The following is a 26,031-nucleotide window of genomic DNA, read 5'->3' on the forward strand; positions in this document are numbered from 1 at the left end:
AATTAAATGCCACTAGTCGCACTGCACCCTGGCCTCACTCTTCCACCAGACACCGAAGGTGAGAGGGCCACTGAGCCCCTTTCCTCCTCTCCACCCAAAGGGCCACCACAACTGGACTCACCAATGTAGAGGTTGCCTTGGTCCGCTGGGTCCTTGTAACTATATTCGGATAAATCCCAGTCCTTCCGCTGAATCATGTAGCTGTTTCCTTCAAGAGGATTTGAGGAGGGGGAGTATAAGTCACCACTCTTTTCCTCCACTATGTCCAGGCCCCCCACCTCCAGATAAGGATAATAATAACCCCTTTTATTTGTGAGTACTTTGCCATTTGCAAATCACTTCCTCTTTATTTTAACAATTCTGTGAGGTAGAATGATGACCCCCATTTTGCAGATGAGAAAAGTGAGGCTCAGGGATGGAGAGCTAGTTGTCCAGCTGGAATCCAGTCATCCAGGCACCCAGATACTGGATGACATTTCCCTCACCCTAGACACCGAAGCCAGACTCCACACCATTATATCCTCCTAATCCTGCCCCAAACTCGGGCTGCCTACCCCTACCCTGCTCCCCAGGGCTGCTGCTGGAGAGTACCTGTGGCCCTGCCAAGATTCTAAAGGACCAAGGGGTGGGAGGTAAGACTAGCAGAGTGAGCAGAGGCCTCGGCCTCAGGCAAGCCCAGAGCTGTGACTACGCCCTGCGCTACCTGTTGGTCAAGAGGACAAAATAAATAAATCATTGGGATGTAACATAGAGCATAAGAAATATAGTCAATAATAATGTAATCACTTTGTATGGGGACAGATTGTTTCTTCACTTATAGGGGTGATCATTTTATAATGTATTTAAATGTTGAATCACTATGCTGTACACCTGAAACTAACAAAATATTGTATGTCAACTATACTGCAATGAAAAAAAGCAAAAGCAGATTCTGGGCTCCCTCTGCCTGTTGGTTCTGCAATAGCAGGTGCAGGAAGGGAAAAGGCGCCACTGTTGCTACAGCCTATGTGGTGGAGAGAGGCAGGTGGAGGGGGTGTGAGCCGTCAGAATCCTGAGAGGCAGTATGTGGTGTGGCAGATACAAGCATGACTTTGGATACAAGGAGATCTCTGCAGCCCTCCCAAAAGACTGCCCTGTATGTACTGACGTGAAAAGATGCCCACAGTTTATCGATACGTGAAAAGGAAGTAGCAAAACAGTATGTTTAATGTGAGTGTGTGTGTGTGTGTGAAGATACCTATACATTCTAAAATAAGTCTGGAAGGATCCACAAGACACTTAGCAGTATACACTGGGAAATGGGACAAGGAAGATGGGGGAGAAGAAGGGCACTTTTCCTCTTTATTTTACTGTACCATTTAGTAGTCGTACCAGGAACGTGCTTTGTTTTTTAAGTTTTTAAATGGTGGACCTGCATTCCAATACAGGTTTCAGAACTTACTGTTGGCCTTGGGTGATCTACTTCACCTCCCTGAGGCTCAGTTTTCTGTAAAATGAGTATAATAATACTCGTATTTTAAGATTAATTCAGATAATAGGTGTAAAGCCTCTGGTACCTAGTAAGCACTTTAAAATAGCAGAGGTCGAGGTAGTTGCTGGTGTTGGCAAACGAATGCTGTCCTCTGCCCTCTTGTGTGGAGGCTCTGGCAGGCTGCCCTCGGGCCTAACAGGGGTGGTGGCCTCTGCCCTCTCCCCTTGCCCCGCGGTCCCCACCTTTCCAGTTGTAGGCACCAGGAGCGCCAAAGTACACAGTGTTTTGGGTGAAGCCGCCGCTGGCGCCCAGCTGACACATGCCGGTCTCCAGGTAGTCGGTGTTGCTGTTGCACATCTCGTTGTGGTAGGTCTGCCAGTCATCACTGGGGTCCAGCTCCAGGTCGTTGCCCCTCACATAGCACTTGCCCACCATGCGCCGCTGGTCCTCCGACCCCGACCACAACACCTGGGTGTAGCGGTGGGCACAGACCTGGGGACCCCAACCCCCACCAACGCACACAGCTGAGCCCGCGGCAGGGACTCAGGAGCAGTGTCTCCACAGCCCTGTGTGCCTCTGGCTTTGCAGGAGGGGAGTGGAAAGAGGTCTCCCAGCTTTTCTTTCTTCCCACAGTGGTGCTTGGACCTGCATTGCCTTTCCAGAATTCAAAAATCTGCTCTGAAGCCTGAGAACACTTTTGGAAGACCAGAAGGTATTGGATTTGAGAGTGGCTTAGGGATCTTGGCAAAACGAAAAGGGAAAAGGATGAGAGAATGTGGGGTTCAGGCCCTTGGGTCTAAAAGGAGCTAGACACAGAGCAGGTTAGGAATTTGCTTCTCTGCTGTCCCGATGGCCTCGCCCTCTTAATGAAAGGTCAATATTAGAACAACCATAGCAGCAGCGGCTATAACACTTACTGAGTGCTGACTATATGCCAGACACAAGTCTGAGCTCTTCACATATTAATTCTTTTAAGCCTCCTACCAGCCCTATGGAGTAGGGATAATTATCTTCCCCATTTTAGATAAGGAAACTGAGGCACAGAGAACTAAGAAACCTGCTTAAGATCTCACATCTAGAGAGAGGCAGGGGATATTCTAACGAAGGCTGTCGGGCTCCGGGCTCTGAGCTCCTAAGTGTCAGGCTGTGCTTCCTCTCTTGAAGCTTCTCCCTGCACATGGGCGGTGCTCCATAAAGAGTTATTGGGCAAATCAATCAGAATAGGGTATTTGTAAAAACAGCCAGGGGCCAGGGGAAACCCAGAACCAGGCCTAGTTTTTGTTTGCTTGCCGTCTGTGTCCCCGTCCAGCCGTGAGCCAAACCCACGCTCGTGCTGGCCTGAGCCTGTCCCGGGTAACTACAAAGTTTGTAGTGCGGGCTCAGTGCGGGGCACACAGGACGTGCTCACCAAAAACGGACTGAATGAATGGATGGGTGAGCAGAAAACTGCTGAAGGACCCAGGATCTAGAACTGACTTAAGTGGAAACCTGGACCCACACCATCCTTAACAAAAGACTAGAAAGGGTGTTTCAGTGAATGGGTCAAACCCAGAGCTTATGACAGTGTTCAGAGGTGACAGAAATCACAACGCGATCCAAAGGTGATGGCTATGGGGGTGATGGTTGACTGGAAAGGAGTGGGCTTTCTGGAATGATGTAAATATGCTATTTCTTTAGTGGGTGTTGGTTACACAGTTGTATAAACGCAGTTCAGTTGTCAAAACGCAACTGAAACAAAATTTGTACATTCACTGTATGTAAATGTTACATGAATTTAAAGATGAAAAATAAATTGTCTATCTGGGACTCAGAAATTGAGGAGGTGACAGCTGACAGCGGGGAGGGGGCCCCCAAACCCCAGCCGGGTGAGCTGGGGCAGCAGGGCTGTGCCTCTTCCACCAGCCGGCCTCCCCGGAAGGAGCGCGCCCAGGCCGCACTGCCTGAGGCCCTCTCTGCCCTTTCCATCTCACAGTTCCCTCAGCTCATTCCTACGAAGGGTGAACACCACCCCCTGGGGGGGGGGCGGCAGTGGGTGCTTCAGACAGGACCCAGGCTGGCCCTTGGAGAGCGCCAGACACCCTCCCCACCCCCACCCCCTGCTACAAGTGCAGGATGAAGGGACACACATGCCGTGGAGACATACAGCCACAGAAATGGACATTTGCAAGGCTCCAGCTCATGCACAACGGACCCTTCTCCTGCCCTCTGCCTCCCTCCGAAGCTCCTGGGAGACGAAGGAGAGGGCTGGAGGGGGGGACCGACGGCGAGCGCCCACTTACCAGGACTCTGCCCGCAGGGCCCTGGCTGGCCACAGTCACCCCGAGCCACATGTCCTCAATAATGTGATGGTCAGGGTCACCTGTGGGCGTGGGAGGGGTCGTGAGCCAGGGCACCTCACCCCACCCTCCCAGCATCAAGAGCACCCAGGGGGCAGGGGTTGGTCCCTCCCGGATCTTCCACTCCAGCAGGGCAGCCCTCCCTCCCCGCCTTCTCCAGCCCGTCATAGTCCGAGCTCTACAAATCCCATCTGGTCCTACTCTAGGACTCCCTCTTCCCAGCCGGACAAGAAGGGACTAGAAGCTACCCAGGTGAGCCTTCTGTCTCTTCCAGTCATTCTCTCTGTGCTACGCCCTCCACCAGGCTCCTGACCCAGCTCCCATTCCCAGGCCCTCTGCTCACTTTTCTCTGCAATGTCCATCCGTTCACAGTCGTTCTTGTGGGCGGTGAGTGGGCACAGGTACACTGCACCGGTCTGGTTGGTATAGCCATCAGGCACAGCAAGGTCCCGGGGGGCGCCAGCCAGGAGCCTGGGGGCAAGAAGGTAGGTAGACCCGGGCCCATAGCCCCCAAAGCCCGCTTCAAACAACTCACTGCTCAACGTGCATGGGCCGGGCATCCGCTCTGTGCCAGGCTCTGCCGTCTGGAGATGAATGGCTCCCCGCCCCCGCCCTCGAGGAGTGCCCAGGGTAGGGGAAGGCAGGCAAGGAGACAGACACCTGCGGTCAGCGCCTCATGAGAGGAAAGCAGGGAGCAAACCAGCCCAGACTCTGCGTGGGGGGCAATCAGGGAGGCCCACAGAAGAGGGGACCCTGGCCTGAGTCTGATGACCAGGGCTTACCAGGTGAAGGAGGGGAGGAGGGGCTCTGTAGGCCAAGGTCTGGCCTGTGCAAGAGCCGGGAAGCATGAGCAAGAGAGTGACTCAGGGATCTGCAAGGCCCTCGGTACAGCTGGAGGCCAGAAACACGGGGAGGGACAAGAGGCAGGGTGGGAAGGGCAGCCACGGAGGGATTTCAAGCAAGGGAGCGACATGGCCAGATCTGGGTTTGGGAAGGAATGCTTGGCCTCTGAGATGAAGCCAGAGGGGAAGAGAGCAAGGCTGGAGGAGTCCTGGTCCTACCTCTTTGAGCCACATCTGAGGACTTAGATCCGGGGGCGGGCACTGAAGAATGTGGGCAGGAAAGGACAACTGACCCTAAACCAGAGCTGGGTGAGCTGAGGTCAGCAGGGCCCTTATGTGACCTGGGCGATGTCTACTCTCCCCCTCCCCACCCTGTTGAGACAGACATATGAGGTATAGGGGTGGTGGCAGGGAAGCTGGGTACCTGACACTTTGGACAGTGTGGCCCCGGGGCAGAGTTCTTGGCTGGTGGGCATGAGAATAGGGATGGGTGAGGACTATAAATCACCTTGTCCCCAGCCTGCCTGGAACCCCTACTTAGGGACACCAACTGCAAGTCTCTGCAAGGGTTCTTAGGGCTCTAAGCAGCCCTTCCCATACCAGAGAGGTGACTAGAGGAGAGGAAGGCGGGTGATCAGCTTTGAAATATTATCTCAAAAGACAGTTCTTGGACCACCAGAATCAAAAATCCCTGTGATATTTGTTAAAAAGGCAAATTCTTCAGCCCACCACAGACAACCTGGATTGAATCTGGGGGTGGAGCCCTGGAACCTGCTTATTTAACATGCACCCCAAAAATTCACACCACAGTTTGAGAACCCAGCTCTACCACCCCTTGCTCTCCCAGCACCATCTGTCTGCAGCCTCTGGATGTTCTGCCAAGACCACCTCCTCAGTCCTGCTGGCCCCAGCCTCCTGGGTGGCAGGCACCTCCTAGGTAGGTACCCCTCCATCTGGCCCCAGCAATGCTGTCACCTGAGGCGCCCAGCTCAGAACTTGGGCGCCAGGCCCCCTGCCAGAGTCTGGACGTGCAGAGCAACAGCCCTGCCTGCAGCTCCCGCCTGGGACCTGAGAGTGAGGGCTGCAGGGAGTGGGCAGGGCAGGGCCTGGGCATGCCAGGGCCTGGGTGCCTCGGCCCACTGGGTGTCAGGAATGCGCTGCCTGGGGGTGCCGGGAAGGGGACTCTGCCTGCACCTCACACCTCAGCTCAGACCTCACCCTGGGGAAGGGTTCCTGGGGGCAGGGGTATAGCTTCTCTAAGCAGAGCAGGGCTGGGAGCTCCGGCAGGAAGGCTGGCAGGGGGCCAGTGTGGCAGCCAGGCCCTGTTAGTCACCCTCTGTCTGGGCTGGGTAGGGCGCCTAGCGAGTCCGCTGCCTGACCACCCATGGGCATCTGCCCCCAGCCTGACAGGTGCGAGAGGGGAGCTGCTGCCTGTGGGAAAGGAATATCTCAGCCTTGGAGCTGAAGGGCCTGGTTCTAGGTTTGTTCTGCCTCAAGGGACAATTTCTTTTCCCTCTCTGAGCTGTGAGTGCCTCATCTGTAAAATGGGACAGCAGCTGTCCCAGCACCCTCCAGGGTTGTTGGGGGAAAAAGTGGGTTCATTCTTTGAAAGGGCCTCCTGACTATGAAGCCAAGGCCAACGTGAGCACTGTCGTTCTGCTTTCTTGTGGCACCAGGACTGGCCCTAGCACACCCCCAGGCCTTGCTCCGGGGACCCAGGAATTTCTGCCCCACTGGGTTAGGGGACCTGAAGCACAGGCACAGAGCAGACTAGTTCAGGTGTTCAGATGGGGCAGAGGATCCACGGCCTAAGGCCATCAGTCAGGTGGGGGTGGGGTACTGGCAGCTAGTCTTTCGAGGGTGGGAGCCCAGATTTGGCTGGAGGTGGCAGCTGGGGGTTGGCTACAATGACCTTGAAGGGGTGGGTCCAGGCCTCAGTGGGCAAGGGGTCCCTGGAGAGCCCAGGTTGCATTCCAGGGCGTGCAATGCAAGGGAAGTGTTGCCGTGCCTACAGCTCTCTGGGCCCAAGTTGTCAGGGTGGGAGGTGGCTGAGGAACAGGGTGGCCACGCCCTCCCAGCTCCCTCATCTTAGAGGGAGTGGCCTGAGGGTCCCCGCCTCTTTGCCTCCTGTGGTACAGAGCAGGCAGAGCTGGGCATTAATAGCAATTGGATTGACATAAATCCCCTTACCACCTATACCCTCTCCACTCTCACCCCGCAACAGCCTTGTGCCCATTGATGGGCAGTGGGGCAGGGTCCTAATCCCAGCCCCCGCATCCCAGGCCCCTCCCTCCTCAGAGATTCCACAGGGAGCACCTCCCACCTCCCTGGAGTATTTTTAGCTCCTACTTGGCCTGCTTAGAGGCCCTTTAAGGCCCTCTGGCTCCCAGCCCAGGATCCAATGGGTCTACGGCCAGAGGACTGGGAGTAGATGGGGGAAGGAGGGTGCACAGAGGGCCGGGTCCAGCTTCCTCCAGCCACAGTCAGGTGTGGGAAAATCCAGAGGGTGGGAAAGATCTTACTGGTATGTAAATCAATGTAAGTTACTATGCAAATGAGCACATTGCTCCTGCTGTTGGATCTGGTCCAGATCAAAGAGTCGAGAAGCTGATCCCTCTCAAACCACCACTGAGGTCACCCTCCCAGCAGCAGCCAGAAGTGGGATGCTGTGCCCAGCTCTTGGAGCAAGGAGGAAGGGAGACCGGACTGCCTCCTTCCTGGAGTCAGGCTGGGCTGGGTGGGAGTAGGTGTCTTTCCAGGAGGTAGGGAGATGAATAAAATGACCTCGCAAGGGCTTTCAAACAGCTGCCTCTTCACCCCATCCTTAGGCTCCGGCCAGACAGCCCCTCCCGGCCTTTGTGGAGGCCCCTGAGCTCCAAGTTCTGGAGAAGCACTTTCTCACTCCTGCCCCATCACTCTTCCTGGGGCAGTTCAAAGCTAATGAAACAGCCAGGTAGAAAGCAGTGGAATCAGAGGAGGCAGGGGAATGGGGCCCAGGGGTGTCAGGGCACCAGGCTGGCTCACCCCAGAGAAGAAGGCCTCCTGAGGGATACTGGGGTGGGGTGATGCTCAGAGAAACAGCCTGGAGGATTCAACTTCCCAGACTCCTCACCTCAGGAAGGCACTGGGGTAGCCCCAGTGGAAAGACTTCAGTTAACAATGAGGGTCCAGCGGGCCCCCATGCCTTACTCCTTAGGCCAGGAAGCCAGTTGGGGAGGGGGCCCACTCCAGCTCTGAGCCCTGGGGTGGGTTGGGGGCAGCTCTCAGAAGCCTGGATCCCAGCTCTGTGCTAATCCTCCTGACTGAGTTAGCCATGTCCCCAGAGGCTTCTCCTGTGGTCGCTGAAACTGCAGTCCTCTCAATCCCTGCCTTACTTCTCCTTACGCTGCCCCCCAGCTCCCTTTCCCCTCTGGCGACTCAGCCTTAGAATCAGAGCAACAAGTAGGAGAAAGTGAGAGAATGAGAGAGGACAGGAGAAAGAGGCCTTGCTCAAGCCTCCAATAATAAAGAACAAGGCTGTTTTTCTCATTTCTTCTCCCTTTCCCTGGCTCCTTAGTATTTTTCCACATTTGATCCCTTAGGGCATTCTTCATGTCATTTAACCTCAATCTCCCTTGCTGTTACCGCCATCCTCTTCCTTCTTTGTTTAGTTCTGACCAAGCCCCTTTCACTTCATTTTCTACAAGATCAGGCTTCCCTTACCTCCTGCCCAGTTTTAAGCTCTCTGGCTTGGCCTGGTCATTGGAGAGAGCCAGAGAAAAAGGACACTATGCATCCACGCCTTCTGCTTGCAGCCACAGCTGCTATGCCCATTTCCTCTGGCATGAGCCTTGGAGGCTGCCAGGTGCCTACCCTGCCCAGGGAAACATGTTTTAGGAGAGCAAGTAAGCCTAGTTCCTGCCTACCTCAGGTATGACCTCATCTTCCAGGAGCTGCAGCCACCCCCGCCCCAGGCATCCCAGACACCCTCATTTCCAGGCAAGAGCCCCAGAGGTATCTCCCATAGCCCACAAGGTCAGGCCGGACCAGGACACCTGGAATCCCAGGAGGGAATGACAGAACAGGTGCTGGGGGAAGGGGGGGAGGTCAGTGACCATCTCCCCGAGGAATAGCCCCTCTGCTCGCCCAGGGGTCCTCAGGTATCTCACCAAGAAGCCCAAAGAACCTTGGTTCCCTGTCCTGCTCCTGACCCCTCACTCCAGAGGCTGCGAAATCGGGGCTGGGGTTGCAGTAAGCCTCTGATGTTGTGGGCATGGAACCTCAGTCTAGAGATGAAGGTGATGGGGAACAAAGACACACCTGGGTTTTTAACCATTTCTGGAATAAGGCCACCTTTGAGAATATAACGAAAGCTATGCTCTCCCCTCCTCCAGGCCCCAGAACAATGCACAAATACGCAAGATTTTGCATACACTTTCCAGGATCCCTGCATCTCCTGAAAACCTTCAGTGAACTTCAGGCTAAGACTTTGTTCAGGATCATGAACCCTCCCCCTTTTCCAAAGGGACTTTGAAGCTAACAAAACTGCCACTTGACTTGCTGGATGCCCTGAGCTGTGCACTCAGAAAGCTGTTTACATCTGGCTATACAGCTGGCTGTAGCTAAGCCCAGCTGGCCCAGCTGATTGTCCCAAAGGGTCATGGGGCAGAATTCAGTGAGATGAGGAGATGACCCAAGATGTAGAACCACCCCTGGAAAAGTCTGAGGATACCCAAGTGAGTCACCCAGAACGCTATCTAGACTACCTGCCTCTCTGAGATTCATTAGTTTTAGAAACTTCTGGGCTCCTGGCAGGCCTAATGCCATCTCTAGTTGCCCAGGAAGAAAAGTGGGACCCCTCTGCTCAGCCCTCTTGGGTGAGGTCCTTGGTTAGTGAGGGCGCATCCAGGTCCCAGCTTCAGCACAAGAGCCCTCAGCTGCCGCTGGGAGAAGAAGGCAGATGCAGAGCATTTTACACAAATTATCTCATTAAAAGCCCACTATCACCCCATGAAGAAGGCATGTGGCTCCCCTCCCCCTGACGTGTAAGATAATTAAGACTCAGGTATTAGTGACAGATTCAAGGCAGGAAACTGGCAATGGGACTTGGGAGCCTCTTCTTTCTCCACAGTGCCAAGTTGCCAACAGAGGCAGGAAGGAGTACATAGATCCAGACCCAACCTCTCCTTGGGGAAAACTGGCCCAGAGAAGAGAAATATCCTGCTTAAGGTCACACAGCGAAAAAAAAAGGGGGTGTGTGTGATTACAGAATCTATTATTTACTCCAGCTTTCCATTATTTGCCCTTGCTTTTCTGATATTCTCTTTACACTCCATTGCCTCATATCATGCAGATTCAGCTGAGAATCTTTTTCTGGGCTGGGGCAGAAAGAGCACCAATAAGAAATGTGTGCTGGTGATCAGGTAGGGTCTCCAAAAGATGGAAGAGTGGCTAAGGCCAGACCGCAGCTGCTGGGGCCAGGCTGGGAAGGGTGTGGTGGCCCTAGCCTCTGCAGAAGCTAGATGGAATTGAGGCCAAGTAGGTAGGTGGCCTGGGCAGGGGCTGGGCCAGGAGGGCAGGGAACAAGGCTGGGGCAGTCTGAACTTTGGACATTGCAACTTCCTCAAGTTTCTGCAGGTTCCAGCCAGAGTTGAGAAGGGCTTCAACACACCCTTTATCTGACCATGTCCTCTTGCTCAGCAGGGTTTGACATCTCGGTAGGTCAACCAGAAGGGCTACTGCCCAAAGAGGGCCTGCCTGTCCCGTCCTAACAACCTTCCCTCCTGGGGCAGCCTCACCTTCCCCAGCGGCCTCTTCCCCTAACTGCCAACCTCAGCACGCTGAGCCCATGCAGAGAAACTTCTCAAACTTGGACATGCCCCACTGGGCATGACTAAGGGGGGCGGGGGTGGCAACACAAGCAGCTGGATGCGCTCCTTCCCCTCTCTCCCCTCTGCCTAGCTCTTTCTCCTCCTTCTTGCAGCTGTTGGGGAAGGAGAACAGAAGAAAGAGAAAAACACTATTTCCCTCCTGAGACCAAAACAAACACACTCAGGGTTGAAGATTCAACATGAATCCGTGGAATGCGAGGAGGACGTCTGGTGGGAGGGCATCACTGCTGGGGGTGGGGGTAGGTTGCAGAAGACCAAGCAGGAGTCGGGACAGCAGCTCCTCTCACTTCTACTTCTGCATCCTCAAGGGGTCAGAAGGAGCGCCTGGACAGCTCCAAACGCCCAGACTCGCCCATCACTTCACTCTCCAACCGCCAAGCAGTTGAGAAGGCCCTTCAGTGTGGTTCTGCCGAGGGTGTGGCTGGCGGGCCGCAGACTATGTGCGAGGTGGGGGCGGGCTTAAATGCATGTCCCCGTAGGTTCTTCCCAGGAAAGGGGAAAGGTGTTTATCTTGCAGTTTTCCCCAGTTCCCAGCCCTGGAGAGAAGAGGCATTCGGTATACTAAGCACCCAGTTCACTGAATGGGAGGGGGGTCAGGAAACGGGGACCCCACTTCTACTCTCAAGAGAGGTTTAAAGGCCTGAGGGGCTGAGTCTAGACAGGTTCTGGCCGGGTCAGCACTTGCCAATAACTACCGCCCCCCATCCCACACCCAATCCCTTTACTTCCCGCCAAGCCTCGGCAGCAGAAGGGCTGCCTAGGTCCCCGCTCCCTTAATCGTCGCTCCCCAGAGCTGGAGGCCTGCGAGCCTGGAAGCCAGCTGGCCCAGGGCTTGGACTCCACTCGGGATCCGCACCCTGTTCACACACTCTCCCACCCCACCCCGGCCAGTTTCACTTACAGGTAACGCTGCTGCCGCTCCGTCTGCCGATGGAGGGCGACCGAGTAGCCGAAGAGGCTGCCCGGGTTCCCGGCCTCCTTCACCACCAGGAATCGGGTGTCCAGGTTGAAGGCGGAGGCGACGCGGTCGCTGGCGGCCACCATCAAGGCGAGCGCGCAGAACATCGGGCGTAGGACGCGGGCGGCGCGGCTGGGGCCGGGGCCCATGGCTGCGGACGGGAGCCGGGGCCCGGGCGAGAGCGCGTGAGGGCGTGGAGCTGGGAGTGAGGACCTGTTCACCTGCTCCCCCGCGCCACCGGAGAACACTCTGGCGTCCGCTTAGTTGACCCCGAAGCGCTGATCAGTTTCTGGCCCCCAGCCCTGGCCAGTTTCACGTCCGTTCACGGTCTGAGCTCTCAGATTCCCCTCTGAGGTCCGCGGGTCTGTTCTCCCGCCTGCACTGTCCCGGGTCACCGCCCCCCTGCCCCGGGCACCCTGCCCCCCAACTCGTGCCGGCCGCGCCCACTTGGCCGCACTGTCGCCTCCGATCCGGGCTCGGCAGCGGATCTGGGCAGGCAGACCTGTCGACCGCAAGGAGGACGGGAAGGAGGGGTCCCACCGCGCGCGCCCCGCCTCTCCACGCCCAGCCCCGCACCTCCCCACCTTGCGCGCCCAGCCGGGGCTAGGCTTTCCTTCCGGGGAAAGAGAAAAGGTCCCGGCTCGGCCGCCTCCTCTTAAAGGGGCAGCACCGCCCCTCCCTCTCCATCCTCCCTAACCCGGCTCCGCCCTCTCCCCCAAACACCTGTCCGGAGCCCCCGAAGGCTTGGATTACCCCTCCCCGCCCCTTGTTTCTCCCGAGAAGCGTCGCCTCCCGAGCAAGATGGATTGGACGGGCGGGGCCGGAGGGTGGGATTTGTCCCGCTGCTTTGCTGCGGAGGCTACAGCTGCTGGAAAGGCCGTTCCGGACGCGGCCACCTCTGTGAGTCCGGCTGGAGGGCCCCGGCGTCGGCGCATCTGGGAGCCGACATCCGCAAGCCACTGGCTGGAATGCCCTCGCCTCCGCCGCGCTGTGAGCCCCTGAGAGAAGGTTAGCGGTCTCTGGGCGTTCTTCCTCGTACCCAGCCCTTCACCGTCCTTGTCAAGATTTCTTTCTTTTGCCCACTCGCTCCCACCCACCCTGATCCGAGCTGGGAGTGGTCGCTCAACAAAATCATATAGATATTTAGCATTGGTGATAACCACGCATCGCTAACTGTAATTACCAACAAGACAGTGTTTCCCCAAAGGGCTGCGCCTTCTGATATCTATTTTGTATCATGGATGTCCGGTAGATGTGGAAAGAAGTCCCTTCTCTTTAGAGTGTCTGCGTGGCCAGGGAGCTGGGCCCAGACTGGACCCATTTCTCATCCACCCTTGCCTTCAGGGCCCAGCCCAGCAGAATTCCAAAGGCCCTCTCCAACCACGCAGGCTCCAATCGAGCGTTTGGAGACAGCGGGGGGGGGGGGGGGGTACTCCAGCCCCCACTGGTGTGTAGTGGGTGGCGCCAAGGTGGAGGAGTTAGGTGGGCAGGGCCCAAAGGCCTGGTTACCCGCAGAAGAATCGAACGGAAAGGAAACTTAAAGAGATCACTCTGTATTTTCTTGAGTCTGACTAAGATTTCCCTTATTGCAGCACAAAGACCCATTTTTCCCCTGACCATTCTTTTTTCTAGGCTAAAGGAGCTTTCTTATTTTGGTCCAGGAGTTCAGTTCTCAGCTCTTACTTCCTTGAAATTCATTTTAGAGCCCCTATCTCTGAGAGTTTATGATAATAAGAAAACCACCATATAGTAGTGCTTGTACAGCAGAAACTATGCTAAGTGCTTTACAAATTTTTTTTTTTTTTGGGGGTACGCGGGCCTCTCACTGTTGTGGCCTCTCCCGTTGCGGAGCACAGGCTCCAGACGCGCAGGCTCAGCGGCCATGGCTCACGGGCCCAGCCGCTCCGCGGCATGTGGGATCTTCCCAGACCGGGGCACGAACCCGTGTCCCCTGCATCGGCAGGCGGACTCTCAACCACTGCGCCACCAGGGAAGCCCACAAATATTATTAAATTCTCACGGCAATCTTTGAGGTGTTACCTCTGTTTTAAGATGAGAAAACTGAGGCTCAGGGAGGTTAAGCAACTTGAAGGCTATGCAACTCGGATTTTAATCCTGTGTTATCTGAGCCCAGGGCCCTTCTTGACCACTTATGCTAATAATTAACATTTGTACCATACTCAGGGCAGATCTAGGTTTTGTGGGGCCTTGAAGCTACAATTTGGAGCCCTCTTTAAGGAAAAAGATAAAGAATTAGGAGTACAAAATTAAATTCAAAGAATTAGGAGTGCAGAATTAGATTCAGAGCCTGGGAAGGGACTCGAGATGAACTTGTGCTTATGAATCCTTTCACCTGCAGACTCTCATATTCTCCTGGCCTCATTTGACTCCTCATTTGACTTAAGGAGGAACATGGATGTCCAAGGTCACGCAGCTCATGGGAGGTAGAGCTAGGACTGGAGGCCACTGGCCACAGCTGTGTCTTTAAGAGACAAACTCCAGATGTTGGTCAGAAAGCCAGACTCGCCTAAACAAAAGCAGCTGTGATAGCAGCGTTCTCTGCGGTGTTTGGGGAGGACACTCATCCCTGTCTGCCCTTGGAGCAGCATTTGTTCCCAAGCTTTGACTCCCAGAGCTGCCCAGCCTCTCTCCATGGTCTGCTTTGTGGCCCAGAGTCTCCAGGGGTTAGGACATGCGGGGCCAAGGAACAGGAAGCTGACCTGGATGGAAGTTGAACAGTTACCTTGCTCTCCTTCCAGCTGGCTGCTGGGTCCTCTACCTCATTCTTAGAGAAGGAGGAAACAGACAGGGCCAGGAGCCCAGGGGCCAGGGTGGACACTCAGTGTGGACAGGGGCCCCACCTGAAACAGCTTTGAGAGTTCTGTGATGACAGATGGGCTCCATGCCAGGTGTTATCTCTTTGGCCATCCCAAACAGGAATGACCAGCATGTCCGATCCCAGGGCTGGGAGCAGGAAAGGGATGAGGAATGGTTTTTCCACTCTGGGGGAGTGTCCAGAGGGAATGTGGGAGCGGGAGCACGGGTGCCTGGTAGGGGGAGGGCCCAAGCTAAGGAGTGTGGGGGAGTGTCAGACAGATCTGGGGGAGATGGAATGGGAATGGAGGGATGAAGGGACTGGAGGGGTCTCTGGGCTGGAGAGATGCAGAAAGAGAAATCCCCAGTTCATGCCAAAGGTCCAGAATCCTCTGATGTAAGTGACGTTATCACCCACAACCTCATCTCACCCCTCAGTTGACCCATGCCAACCCTTCCCTGTGGAGAAGGGACCCACCTAGAAATGTAAACAAGGAGAATAACATGTGTAATGAGGAGTCTGAGCCCAGTTTTCGATGTTTGACTGCTGACACCTTTTAAGCCGTCCCCTCTCCCTCTTCCCCTTGTGCCTCCCACCTGGACAAGCTCATAGCTTGGTAATAAAAAAAAAAAAAAAAGAAAGCCTGGGTGCTGTGCTGCCTCCTTTGGCGTCCATGGGAGATTCGAACCATGCAAGCCACTTTCCTCACAAATGCTCACCTGGCCTCACTCCCTCACCACAGTAAAAACCCAGGCCAATCTCCCTTCCTCGCTCTCTCAAGCCATCTTGGACCTGTTTTGAGAAGCCAGCCCTGCTCCTCCAGAGACCTCAGTTATGTAAATAATCAACCTTTTCAATCCCTCTTAGTGTGCGTGTGGCATCATCAGTCTTGACATTGAACCAGATCTTGGTTGGGGTCCATCTGCCTCTGTGGGCAAACATGACAACACGCGAACTGTGGGTTCTGCTGTAGAGTCAGGGAGGCTTCCTGGAGGAGGAGTATCTGGACAAGTGAGAAGGAAAGGATTATTAGCAAGAGGGAGCCTCAAGAGAAGAACGCAGAAGAGTTGGGGCCTAACTTGGGGTGCAGTTTTCCCAGTTGTAACATGACAACGTCATATTCTGTAAAGGCACCTTCCATTTATTCAGTGCCTGCTGTGTTCACACCAGCCTTCCTCTGCTGCTCCCCCCGCCCACACACAACACTTCCCCCCCTCCCCATCTCCCTCTCCCAGAGCCCCAGAGCACACCACTTGCTCACTCACTTCTCATAGGAAGGTCAGTGCAGAGATGGAGAGATATGGATGGAGTGGAACTGTGGTTCCTCGAGGGCTGGATGCAGGCTGTCTTCTGCCCTCTCACCTTGCGCAAGTTCCTTTCCTCCTCCAGGCCTCGGTTTCCCCATCTATGAAACGAAAGGCTGGAAGGAATCCCTTATTATTCCTCACCTGGCATCCCTTGTGTCCCAAGGCTCCTAATATTCCTTGAACTAAATGGACCAAATCTCAGCTATGGAACTAAGACTCAGGTCTCTATCTCTGACTTGAATTGAAAATGCAAATTACGGGGGAGGGAGCGGGGAGCAGTGAAGCATGAATGGGTTTATCAGATTTCCCTTCTCCTGTGCCCCAGATGTGGGGGAGGAAAGACATCCAGGCCAGGCAACTTCTCTGGCTCAGAATCTGTCAGTTTCAAGCATTCCTTGACAACCTGCTATGTACTGGCACAGAGCTGAGAACCCTCAGGGGTTCAAAGATGAACGAGGGCTTCTTCAGGAGGCCAGGGTTTCATCCTGGCCTCACGTTCTGAAAGCTCTCAAATTTAAACATTGCGTTATGTTTCAGGGCTGGTGATTATGGAACAATGGGGGTGTTAGAAAGAACATTTTGGCTACAGCGTGAAGCTGGCATTGCCAAGACGAACTGGGCTGGGGAGCAGGAAGGGGCTGCTGTAATAATTTAGGCAATGGGTGAAGTGGGCTGAGCAGGGGCAGGGGCAGAGGGAGGGAGGGAGAGAGTGAGTGAGAAGGACCCAGGGCGCTGATTTGACTTGGACTTCAGGTACATGTGTGGTGGGGTATGCAGCGGGTGGGGGAGGGAAAGAGCAGAGGGGTTCCAGGGATAAATGGGCAGTGACCCCCACAGGGGCCTGGCGAGCAGGCTGCAGACATCAGGAAACATCCCTGCTGGCCAACCCCTTTGTCTTTCTAGTTCCTTCAACCCTCTCCATGGTCCCCTTGCTGCCCGCCATGGCCTGGCCTTGCTGCACAAGCCCTGCCCTCCTGGCTGGGAGATTAGGACTCTATAGCATTCTCTACCTCATGCCAAGGTGGCTTCTTCAAGTTTGGGAGGCCACGGGGACCCACTTGGTAGCCCCAGCTGAGCTGAGTCACCAGCCCCCTAGGGCCTTGCCATTTCTTGGGGAGATGCCTTCTTATTGGCAGGGTTCTTATTGGCCAGGTGGGAAATCTGGACAGGTGGGGGGATTCATCTACCTCCTCCACACACTCCTACTAACTTCCTAGAGATACTGCTAAGGATGGAGGGCCGTGTGTGGTTGTCTGTGGAGCACTCCTATATACATGTTGATTGGAACATGTATCTGTGCACATGGTCCCTTGCACATTCACACCTGTTTGCCTATGTGACTATGTGTCTCTGAATGTTTTATGAACATTTGAATTCAGAAGGGAAGCTTACGTTCATTGAGCACCTACTGTGTGTCCCACCCTTTATGTATGTTATCTTCTAATAACCTTATGAGGTGGAGATGTCTCCCACTTTATGGCTGAAAATACTGAGATGCCCAAGGTGCAAGAGGTGTGAATATCTCCTCCAGGCACCCTGCTTCCCCCATCCCCCAGTCATCTTGGCTGCCTTCTGTTCTTCCAGGACACACACAGCTTAGAAGTCACATCCTTGAGATCAGTCACCTGTCTGCTCTCTCTGGAGTAGGGATTCTGCCCTTGGGTTGTCTTGGTCCCTTCTACCTCCCCAACCTGGTTTCAGCCCCCTCATCTCACTGAAACCTTATCCACTTGGGAACCAGCCTCCTCTGGGGGGCACGCCCAGTAGTAGTCTTTGGTCCTTTGCCCCTGACCTCTCTGGGGTGGCAGCAGTGACCCTGTTGACTGCCCTCTGCACCTTCTCTTGGCCCTCCTCCCACACTGTCTCTGCCCAGCACCCTCACCCCCTTGCGAGATTCCTCAGCCCACCCTGGGCTGCTGTTTGTGCTCATCCCTCTGCCTCCCCAGATCACCCTTTGTGCATTACCATCCTCCTCCATGCTGATGACCCCCACCCAAGCACCTCCAGGCTCCAGCCTTGATGTTCAACCCTTGCCAGTCACCTCCAGCTGGCCACCCACAGGCTTCCCAGATTCTGAGCATCCAGAACGGGCTCAGCACCTCCCCCTTGTCCCCACAGCCTGCTCCCCTGTAACAGCCTCTGTCGCAGTGCCTTGCCCCTGGCAGGATTCCACAGACACGCCAGGGCTGGTCCGTGCCACTTGATTTTTGCACATGCCGATACCTCTGCCTCCCTACACCCCCTTGTTCACTTGGAAAATATCCACTTGTTCTCTGAAATCTTTCATGAGTTTTCACTTCCTTCCCTCACCCCTGCCCCCTGCACCCCTGTGTACACACACACACACACACACACACACACACACACGTAATCACTCGTGCATCTTCCAGGCCTTGCACTGACTTGTAGGCTGGGCTCATGGTATGATTATAGACTGATAGGGCCGTGACCTCGGACAAGTCCCTTCACCTCTTAGTCTCAGTTTCCTCACTATAAATTGGACACAGATACCAGACTCACAGGTTTGTTGAAAAACGGCAGAACTGGGACCCAGAAGTCGCTCACCAAGTACTAGCTGTGCCCACTGTCAATTACACCTGTGTCTCCAGCACCCATGACAGTCCCTCACACACAGTAGGTCTTCAACCGCTGCATGTCTGGCTGAATTCAGTTGGCCACATACTGTTTATGGCCCTAAAAAAGTGAACCTGGTAGAGGCGAGTGAGAGAGAGGCCAGCTCTGTCTCATAAATATCCTCTTGCTCTCCTCCCCTCCCCTCCCCTCCCCCACCGCAGGATCCTGTTGGGACAAACGTCTTGGCTCAGTGGGTTGAAAAGGAAAGTCAGAATTCTGAGGCATGAATTGCTGTGCCCACTGACTCACTTCCTCCTCCCCGCCTGCTCCGGACGGGCCAGGGCCCCGAGTAACGCAGGTTGTAGCCTCCTCCCAGCTCTCGCCCCTCATCCCAGCACCGCCCCGTCCCCAACCAGCCCCTCACTTGGGACCTCACCCCTGAGCGGCCAGCAGCGGCAAGAAGGGCAGTGGGGCGAGTTGCCGCTGATTTGAAATCTGCTTGCAAGTTTCAGTGAGCTAAAGAGTAGATTACAAGGCAGACGGAGCGGGGAGGTGCAAGCCTGCTCTGGGGACCCAGAGTCTGATGTGCAAGGCAGGGCACCCTTCTGGACTCTGATCTGGGAGACAGCAGACGTTCCTCCTCCTCATGGCCCTCTCCTTTCCTGCCAGGATCACAGAAATTCTCACCACTGGGCAACCTTTTTGTGGCTTAGGGCCTGTTTCCTGAAGGTTGCTATTAAAAGGCGGGGAGCCCTACCTGGCAGGGATGGGGCAGGATGTTACAGCATCACACACAGAAACCAGGGCCCTGGGGTATAAAATGACTCAGGCAGCCATGAAGGTGGGGGTGGGGGTGGCAGGGAGGAAATGGTGCTGAGGGAAGAGCTGGGACAAAGAATGATTTAGTGGGGAGTGGGCGGGGCAGGCAGGGGTTCCAGACAGGCCCTGGCACTGCCCTCTTCGCTTAACTGTTAGCATGATGAGGGCAATGATGGAGATTTCACTTTCCTGTAAAACAATCCCCCAGGGGCTTGGCCTTTTCTCTCTGGGGGATTGTCCTGGGCATCAGGGACTCATCTGAGGTAAAGAGTCAGGTGGGGCTTGGAGGATGTGAAGGCCACTCCCGAAGTGGCTGAACTGCTCTGGACCACGCCCCCGACAGGTATAGCTCTGCGATGGGTGAGAGCACAGTCCGCCATGGCTGCTGAGAAGGGGACTTACGAGTGGAGTGTGGAGAGGTGGGGGGCACTGAGATGCAGTAGGTAGGACACTGGGCAGTAATCACAAGTACAGCTGGCTGTAAGGGACACGCTCAGGAAAGCACTAGAGCCTGGAGTTTGGGCTTCAGCTTGCTGGCCTTGGAACTGAAGGGAAGTGATGGGTTCATGCCTTGGAGTAAGCTGACAGCCTTTGTGGGTTCAAAAGCTTCCTCTGGTTGGGTGTCAGGGAGACCCATCTGGGGGCTGATGTGGAGAGAGAAGTGAGAAGGGGTGAGGGGCTGCCTTACTGTAGAGATGTAGGTGGACTGTCGAGATATTTGGACGAGGAGTGTGGGCAGGAGTTGGTGGCTATGGGATGCAGGGCACACGGGAGAAGTCAGCAATAAGGACAGCCAGCGAGTCGGGGACCTCTAGGGCCTCCTAGGTGGAGGTGCAGGTCTGGCTGGCAATCTGCCCGAGGCCCCACGGCAGGGCTAGAGATAGACATGGAGGCCAGAGTCCAGAAGGGACCCCAAGGTTTGTACCCGAAACCCAGGCCTTTCCCCAAGAGCACCAGCCTGAGCTCTGCTGTTGATCAGGCCAGTGGTCAGCCAGGCCCACCACAAACTCACTGAAGACAACCCCTGCGGTCCCAACCCCCGCAGGCCTCTCACCACCTGCACCCTGGGCTCCGGCCCCTCAGCTCTGCCCTTCCTTCCTTTTGACCTCCTGTTGTTCTAGCTCTCTTGGTGACCCCATTTGTAACCCCAGAAGCCCCACCTCATTCATTCCATGCCCACCCTCCTCTCTGCACCCACAGACACCCTGAGAAGACCTCAGAGTACTGCACACCCACCCTCGCCGCCAGTGGGAAAACATGGTCTGGGACCTGGCCTCACCTTAGGGAACAGGGGCCCCCACCCCAATGCCATTAGCCTCTAACCCACCTCTGGTCAGCTCTGAGCCTCAGTTTATTTACAAAGAGGTGATGATCATGCCCACCTCTAGGGACTGTTGGGAGGCTGAGATCATACACAGGGAGCACCTGGCATCGGGCTACCCACCATATCTTTCCCTTCTCTCCCCTTAGACAATTGTCATCTGGCCCCAGGAGGCCCTCCTCCTCTCCTCTGATCTGACTCCACTTCAAACACTACCTTGGGTGCCTTGCAGAACCAAACCTGAAGCCCAGGTCCTCAGCCGGGGGCTTGAGGTCCTCCATGACCGTCCTGCTCACCTTCTGCCCTTGCCCTCTGCACTCCCGTCCTCCCCACACAGCCCCAACTGCCAGGCAGATCTTCATCCCCCAAATGCCTGCTCGCCCCCTTCTTTTTTTTTTTTTTTTTTTGCGGTACGCGGGCCTCTCACTGTTGTGGCCCCTCCCATTGCGGAGCACAGGCTCCGGACGCACAGGCTCAGTGGCCATGGCTCACGGGCCCAGCCGCTCCGCGGCATGTGGGATCTTCCCGGACCGGAGCACGAACCCGTGTCCCCTGCATCGGCAGGCGGGCTCTCAACCACTGCGCCACCAGGGAAGCCCTCGCCCCCTTCTTGAGGCCTTTGCCTGCAAGCAGTGCTCCTACTTCTTCCTGCCCATGAACAACTCCTCTTCCTTCAAGGCCAGCTGAAACCCATCATCTTCCCAGGCTCCCTGGATCTCAGTGGATGTTTTCTGCTCCAGCATTTCTCCCTCTGATAGAGCATTTGTCACATTTGGCCAGACGTCACTTATTCACTTGAGCAAAGTTGCTTAAGTTCTTTGTGCCTCAGTTTCTATGTCTGTAAAATTGAGTTTAAAATTGCACCCTAAGCATAGAGTCATTGTGGAGAGTAAAAGAATTTGCACAATGTCTATCACATAGTAATAGCTCAATAGAAGTTATTTTTCATTGCAATGGGTGTGGGGGTGGCAGTGGCTATCTCTCCCCTTATAGCTCAATACTCCAGGAAAAGTAAGCTCAGACCCCCCTCTCTCTCCACCCTGCCAATAGCTCCTACCACAGTGCTCTGCTTGGAGTCGAGGTCAATGATGTACACTGAATTGAACTTGTCCATTGAAAAACTCATGAAGCTCCCTGTGGGTCCCCTTCAGCCCCATTCCCTATGAGACATGGATACGTCTATGTGAGAGAAATGGACACTTGAGAGCTCATGGAGATATCAGCACCTGGAGAGCCCCATCATAGCGCCTCCATCACGCAGGAGCCCAATTGGCCTTCCCCGGGGCTCAGACTGGGACCCCAACACAGGGATGGGGAGACAGGGGAAAGAGGGCATCCTGGAAGACTTCCTGGAGGAGGAAAGTGGGAAGAGCTAGGCTGAGAAAAGAGATAACATTTTGTATTGGGAGTCTCATTGTGCCAGGCGCCTTATGTATATCATGTCTTTTATTCTTCATGACAAACCTGTGAGGTCAGTCCCATTGTCCCCTTTTCCAGAAGAGGAAACAAAGACTTAGACTGGCAAAGTGACAGGCCCAAGGTCATGCAGCTGGTGGAGGGAGCAAGATTCTCATCCAGGTCTGTTGGGCTTTGAGGGCCTGCCTATCCGAGAGATGGCTGAAATTGAGGATGGTGGGAGAATTCCAGTCCCAGGCCAGCTGCCCACTCAGCCAGGGAGGTTATGGGTGGGGCGGAAACAACCACCGGAAGTCAGGGACACGCAGCAAACAAGGGTGCCAGGAAAAGAACTGGAGCTGGGGCCCTTCCTCCCCGCCAGCTCTGTGCCCCTGACTGCCTGCCATCTCCCATTCTCAGCGCTTCCTCCAAGGGAACAGGGGAAGCTGGGTCGGAGCCCAGGGAATGGCCCTTGAAACCCTGGAGGAACCCCGCCAGGCCTAAGCCCCATTGTCCCCGGGGAGAGAGACAGGGCAGGGTCCCAGGGGTCTTGTTCTGTTTGTCTCAGATGGGGCTCAGACTGGGGCCTGGCACAGGCAGGGAACTCAATAAACGTATGTTGAATGGAGACACAGCAGGCATGGCATCAAAACTACCTGCAGGAGGTAGAGACCTCGTCCTGACATGGTTTCTGCCCCACCTTGTGACCCTGGGTGAGTCACAGAGCCTGTTATCCTGGAGTGTACCCCACATTCCAGGAAGCTTGAGGCCCTTCCAGCTCTGACAATGCAGTTCTATTCATTCTTTTACTCATTTGCTAACTTGGTATTTCAGCAAAATACATAGTAGAGTTCAGTAAATATATTTTGGTACCAGTGAAGTAGTGGGCAGAGTGGGGGTGATAAACGAAGGTTGATTGGAGGGCAGTGATTTGTGAGAGCAGGGCCTCTGGAGGCAGACGGTCTGGGTTTAAATTCTCCCTCCATCACTTGCTAACTGTGCAACCTTGGGCAGTTTACTTACCCATGTTGAACTTCGATTCCCTCACCTATAAAATGAGGATAATAGGCGTATATACGTCATAGGGTTAGTGTAAGCATTAAATGAGATACTACTACAAATAAAGCGCTTAGGAAAGTGGTACACAGCAAGTGCTCAATAAATGTTAGCTATTATTATCCCTTAGAGGATGAGTGAATTTCAGTAGGAAAAGGTGGATGGTGTGTGTAAATGTGATAGTGGTTGGGTGCAGTGTTAGAATAGTATATACTAAGGCCTGGAGGCAGAAAAACCCAGTGCAAGTCTAAGGAACAGCAAGAGGCCAGTTGGGGGCAGATGGTGAGAGGCCTTGGCTAGGCTAAGAAACTTGGACCTGATCATATAGGTTGGCAATTCCCAATTGGTGTTCCCTGAAGCACCAGGGTTCCATGAGATGCTACTGGAGGTTTTATAAATATACAAGGTGGGCTGCAGGGGAGAACTGGGATATTCACATGCAGAAGGATGAAGTTGAATCACTACGTCAGATCATATGCAAAAATTAACTCAAAATGGATCAAAGACCTAAATATAAGAGGGAAACCTATACAACTCTTAGAAGAAAGCATAGGCGTTAGTCTTTGTGGTCTTGTATTTGGCAATGGATTCTTAGTTATAACACCAAAAGCACAAACAACAAAAGAAAAAATAGATAAACTGAATGCTGTGGTCCGGATGTTTGTGTCCCCACCCCCCCACCCGTATTCATATGTTGAAATCCTAATTCCCAAGGCAATGATTTTAGGAGATGGGACCTCTGGGAGGTTATAAGGTCATGAGGGCAAAGCCCTCATGACTGGGATTAGTATCCTTATAAAAGAGGCCCACAGAGCTCCCTAGCCCATTTTGTCACGTGAGGCTAAAACAAGAAGTCTGCAACCCAGAAGAGGGCCCTCACCTGACCATGCTGACACCCTGATCTTGGACTTCCAGCCTCTAGAACTGTGAGACATAAATTTCTGTTGTTTAGAAGCTACCTAGTCTGAGGTATTTCATTATAGCAGCCAGAATGGATTGAGACACTGAACTTAATCAAAGTTGTGCTTCAAAGGACACCTTTAAGGACTTCCCTGGTGGGCCAGTGGTTAAGAATCCGTGCTTCCACGGCAGGGGGCATGGGTGAGATCCTGCATGCTATGTGGCACGGCCTAAATAAATAAATAATAAAAATAAATAAAAAGACACCTTTAAGAAAGCAAAAAGATAACCCATAGAATGAAATAAAATATTGATCAATCATATATCTGATAAGGGATTTGTATCTGGAATATATAAATAACATTTACAATTCAATAATAAAAAGACAAGTAACCCAGTTTAAAAATGGGCAAAGGATCTGAATAGACATTTCTCCAAAGAAGATATACAAACGGTCAACAAGCACATGAAAAATGCTCAACATCTCTAATAATTAGGGAAATGCAAATCAAACCACAATGAGATACCACTTCACACCCACAAGGATGGCTAGAACCAAAAAGTCAGATAAGTGTTGGCAAAGATGTGGAGAAATTGGAGCCCTCATACACTGCTGGTGGGAATGTAAAATGATGCAATTGCTTCAAAATAGCCTGGAATTTCCTCAAATAGTTAAACATAGAGTTACCATTTGACCCAGCAATTCCACTCCCGAGTATATACCCCAAGAGAAATGAAAACACACGTTCCCACAGAAACTTGTACATGAATGTTCGTAGCAGCATTATTCAAAATAGCTCCGAAGTAAAAACAACACAAATGTCCATCAACTGATGAATCAAAATGTAGCTTATCCACACTATGGACAATTATTTGGCCATGAAAATGAGTGAAGTACTGATACACATTACAATATGGATGAACCCTGAAAACATTTTGCTGAGTGAAAGAAGACAGTCGCAAAAGGCTGCATCTAGTATGATTCCATTTCTATGAAATGTCCAGAACAGGCAAATATAGAGATAGAAAGTAGATTAGTAGCTGCCCAGAGATGAGAGGGAGGGATAAGGGGGGCAGGTTGGGGTATGGGGTTTCTTTTGAGGGTGATGAAAATGTTCCCCAGTTGATACTAGTGATGTCTGCACATCTCTGTGACTATACTAAAAACCATTCAATTGCATGCTTTAAATGAGTCAGTTGTATGATTTGTGAGTTATATCTCAATAAAGCTGTGAAAAAGAAAATACAAGGTGAGGAGAGTGTGAATTTATCATCAAATTCGTTTGGGAAATGCTGAGTTAAGGAGGGGAATGTTTGCCTTGGGACTTCCTTGGGCCAACATGTGTTGGCAAACTCCTGGCATGGGTGAGAGGATGTAGCATTTCCCCAAATTATGACCATAATTTGACCATGGAACCATCTTCAAAGGAACCTCTCCTGACCTCTCCCAAAACACTTTTCACAGGACACAGTTTGGCAAGTTCAGCTGTAAGCAGTGGGGAGCCATTAAAGGTTTAAGCAGGGAAGAGCCTGGCTAGAGCCTCACTTAGCAAAGGACAGGCTGCTACGGGAAGAATGGATGCAGGCAGGACAGGCTAGTGGCTTGGTGCCAGCAAGGTGGTTAAAAAGCATTTGAATAGACATTTCGCCAAAGAAGATATACAAATGGCCAATAAGCGCTTTAAAAAAAGATGCTCAAAAAAAAAAAAAAAGGATGCTCAACGTCATTAGTCATCTGGGAAATGCAAATCAAAACCACAAGGAGAGGGCTTCCCTGGTGGTGCAGTGGTTGAGAGTCCGCCTGCCGATGCGGGGGACACAGTTTCGTGCCCGGTCCGGGAAGATCCCACATGCCGCGGAGTGGCTGGGCCCGTGAGCCATGGCCTCTGAGCCTGCGCGTCTGGAGCCTGTGCTCCGCGACGGGAGAGGCCACAACAGTGAGAGGCCCGCGTACCGCAGGCCTCTCAAAAACACAAAAAACCCACAAGGAGATACCACTTCACACCCATTAGGTATGCAGGCAGAGGTGGTAGGGGTCTAAATGCCACCTTTGGGTGGGACCACCCTGTTCCCTCTCTCCTTAGCTCCTGGAATGGGTGCTTCCCCACTCCCTGGGCTCCCTAACCCAAGCCCTAGGAATTCCCAGACCTCCCTGACCCAGACAGGAACCCCAACTCCCCTGGTACTTCCGGAGAGGATGCTGGGGGCTCTAATCTATCTCAGCAGTGTTTATGCCCTTCTTCCTGGAAGTGGGATGGGCACCAGGCTGGCAAGGCTGGAGGACTATGGAGGAAGACCCTAGATCTGGGGTCCCATGAGAACCCGGTGGGGAGGGCAACAGTGGCTGGGAGCAGGTCAGCCTGCTCA

At 53.8% G+C, this 26,031-nt stretch overlaps 1 protein-coding gene across 8 annotated transcripts in view; it reads right to left on the minus strand.

Annotated features, from left to right (window-relative positions):
- The window catches only part of ITGA3 (integrin subunit alpha 3), a 32,896-nt gene extending 17,147 nt beyond the window's left edge, over positions 1-15,749 (minus strand). For 2 of the 8 annotated variants that reach the window (XM_089901104.1, XM_022558040.3), the window contains exons 1-5: positions 11,421-12,021; positions 4,151-4,278; positions 3,751-3,830; positions 1,714-1,963; positions 122-208 (exon numbers count right to left, since the gene is read on the minus strand). In XM_089901104.1, the coding sequence (XP_089757230.1) occupies positions 122-208; positions 1,714-1,963; positions 3,751-3,830; positions 4,151-4,278; positions 11,421-11,626 (751 nt within the window). In that variant the 5' untranslated portion in view covers positions 11,627-12,021. Of the gene's footprint in view, positions 1-121; positions 209-1,713; positions 1,964-3,750; positions 3,831-4,150; positions 4,279-10,806; positions 11,056-11,420; positions 12,023-12,061; positions 12,098-14,338; positions 15,296-15,557 lie in introns of those variants that run through there. The other 6 variants (XM_089901106.1, XM_089901105.1, XM_089901108.1 and 3 more) reach the window with 5 other exon arrangements.
- Between the last annotated feature and the right edge of the window lie 10,282 nt (positions 15,750-26,031).

Source organism: Delphinapterus leucas, chromosome 19 (assembly GCF_059928025.1).
Source record: "Delphinapterus leucas isolate spDelLeu-1000000601 "Yukka" chromosome 19, BTC_Dleu_Yukka2, whole genome shotgun sequence".
NCBI classification, from domain to species: Eukaryota; Metazoa; Chordata; class Mammalia; order Artiodactyla; family Monodontidae; genus Delphinapterus; species Delphinapterus leucas.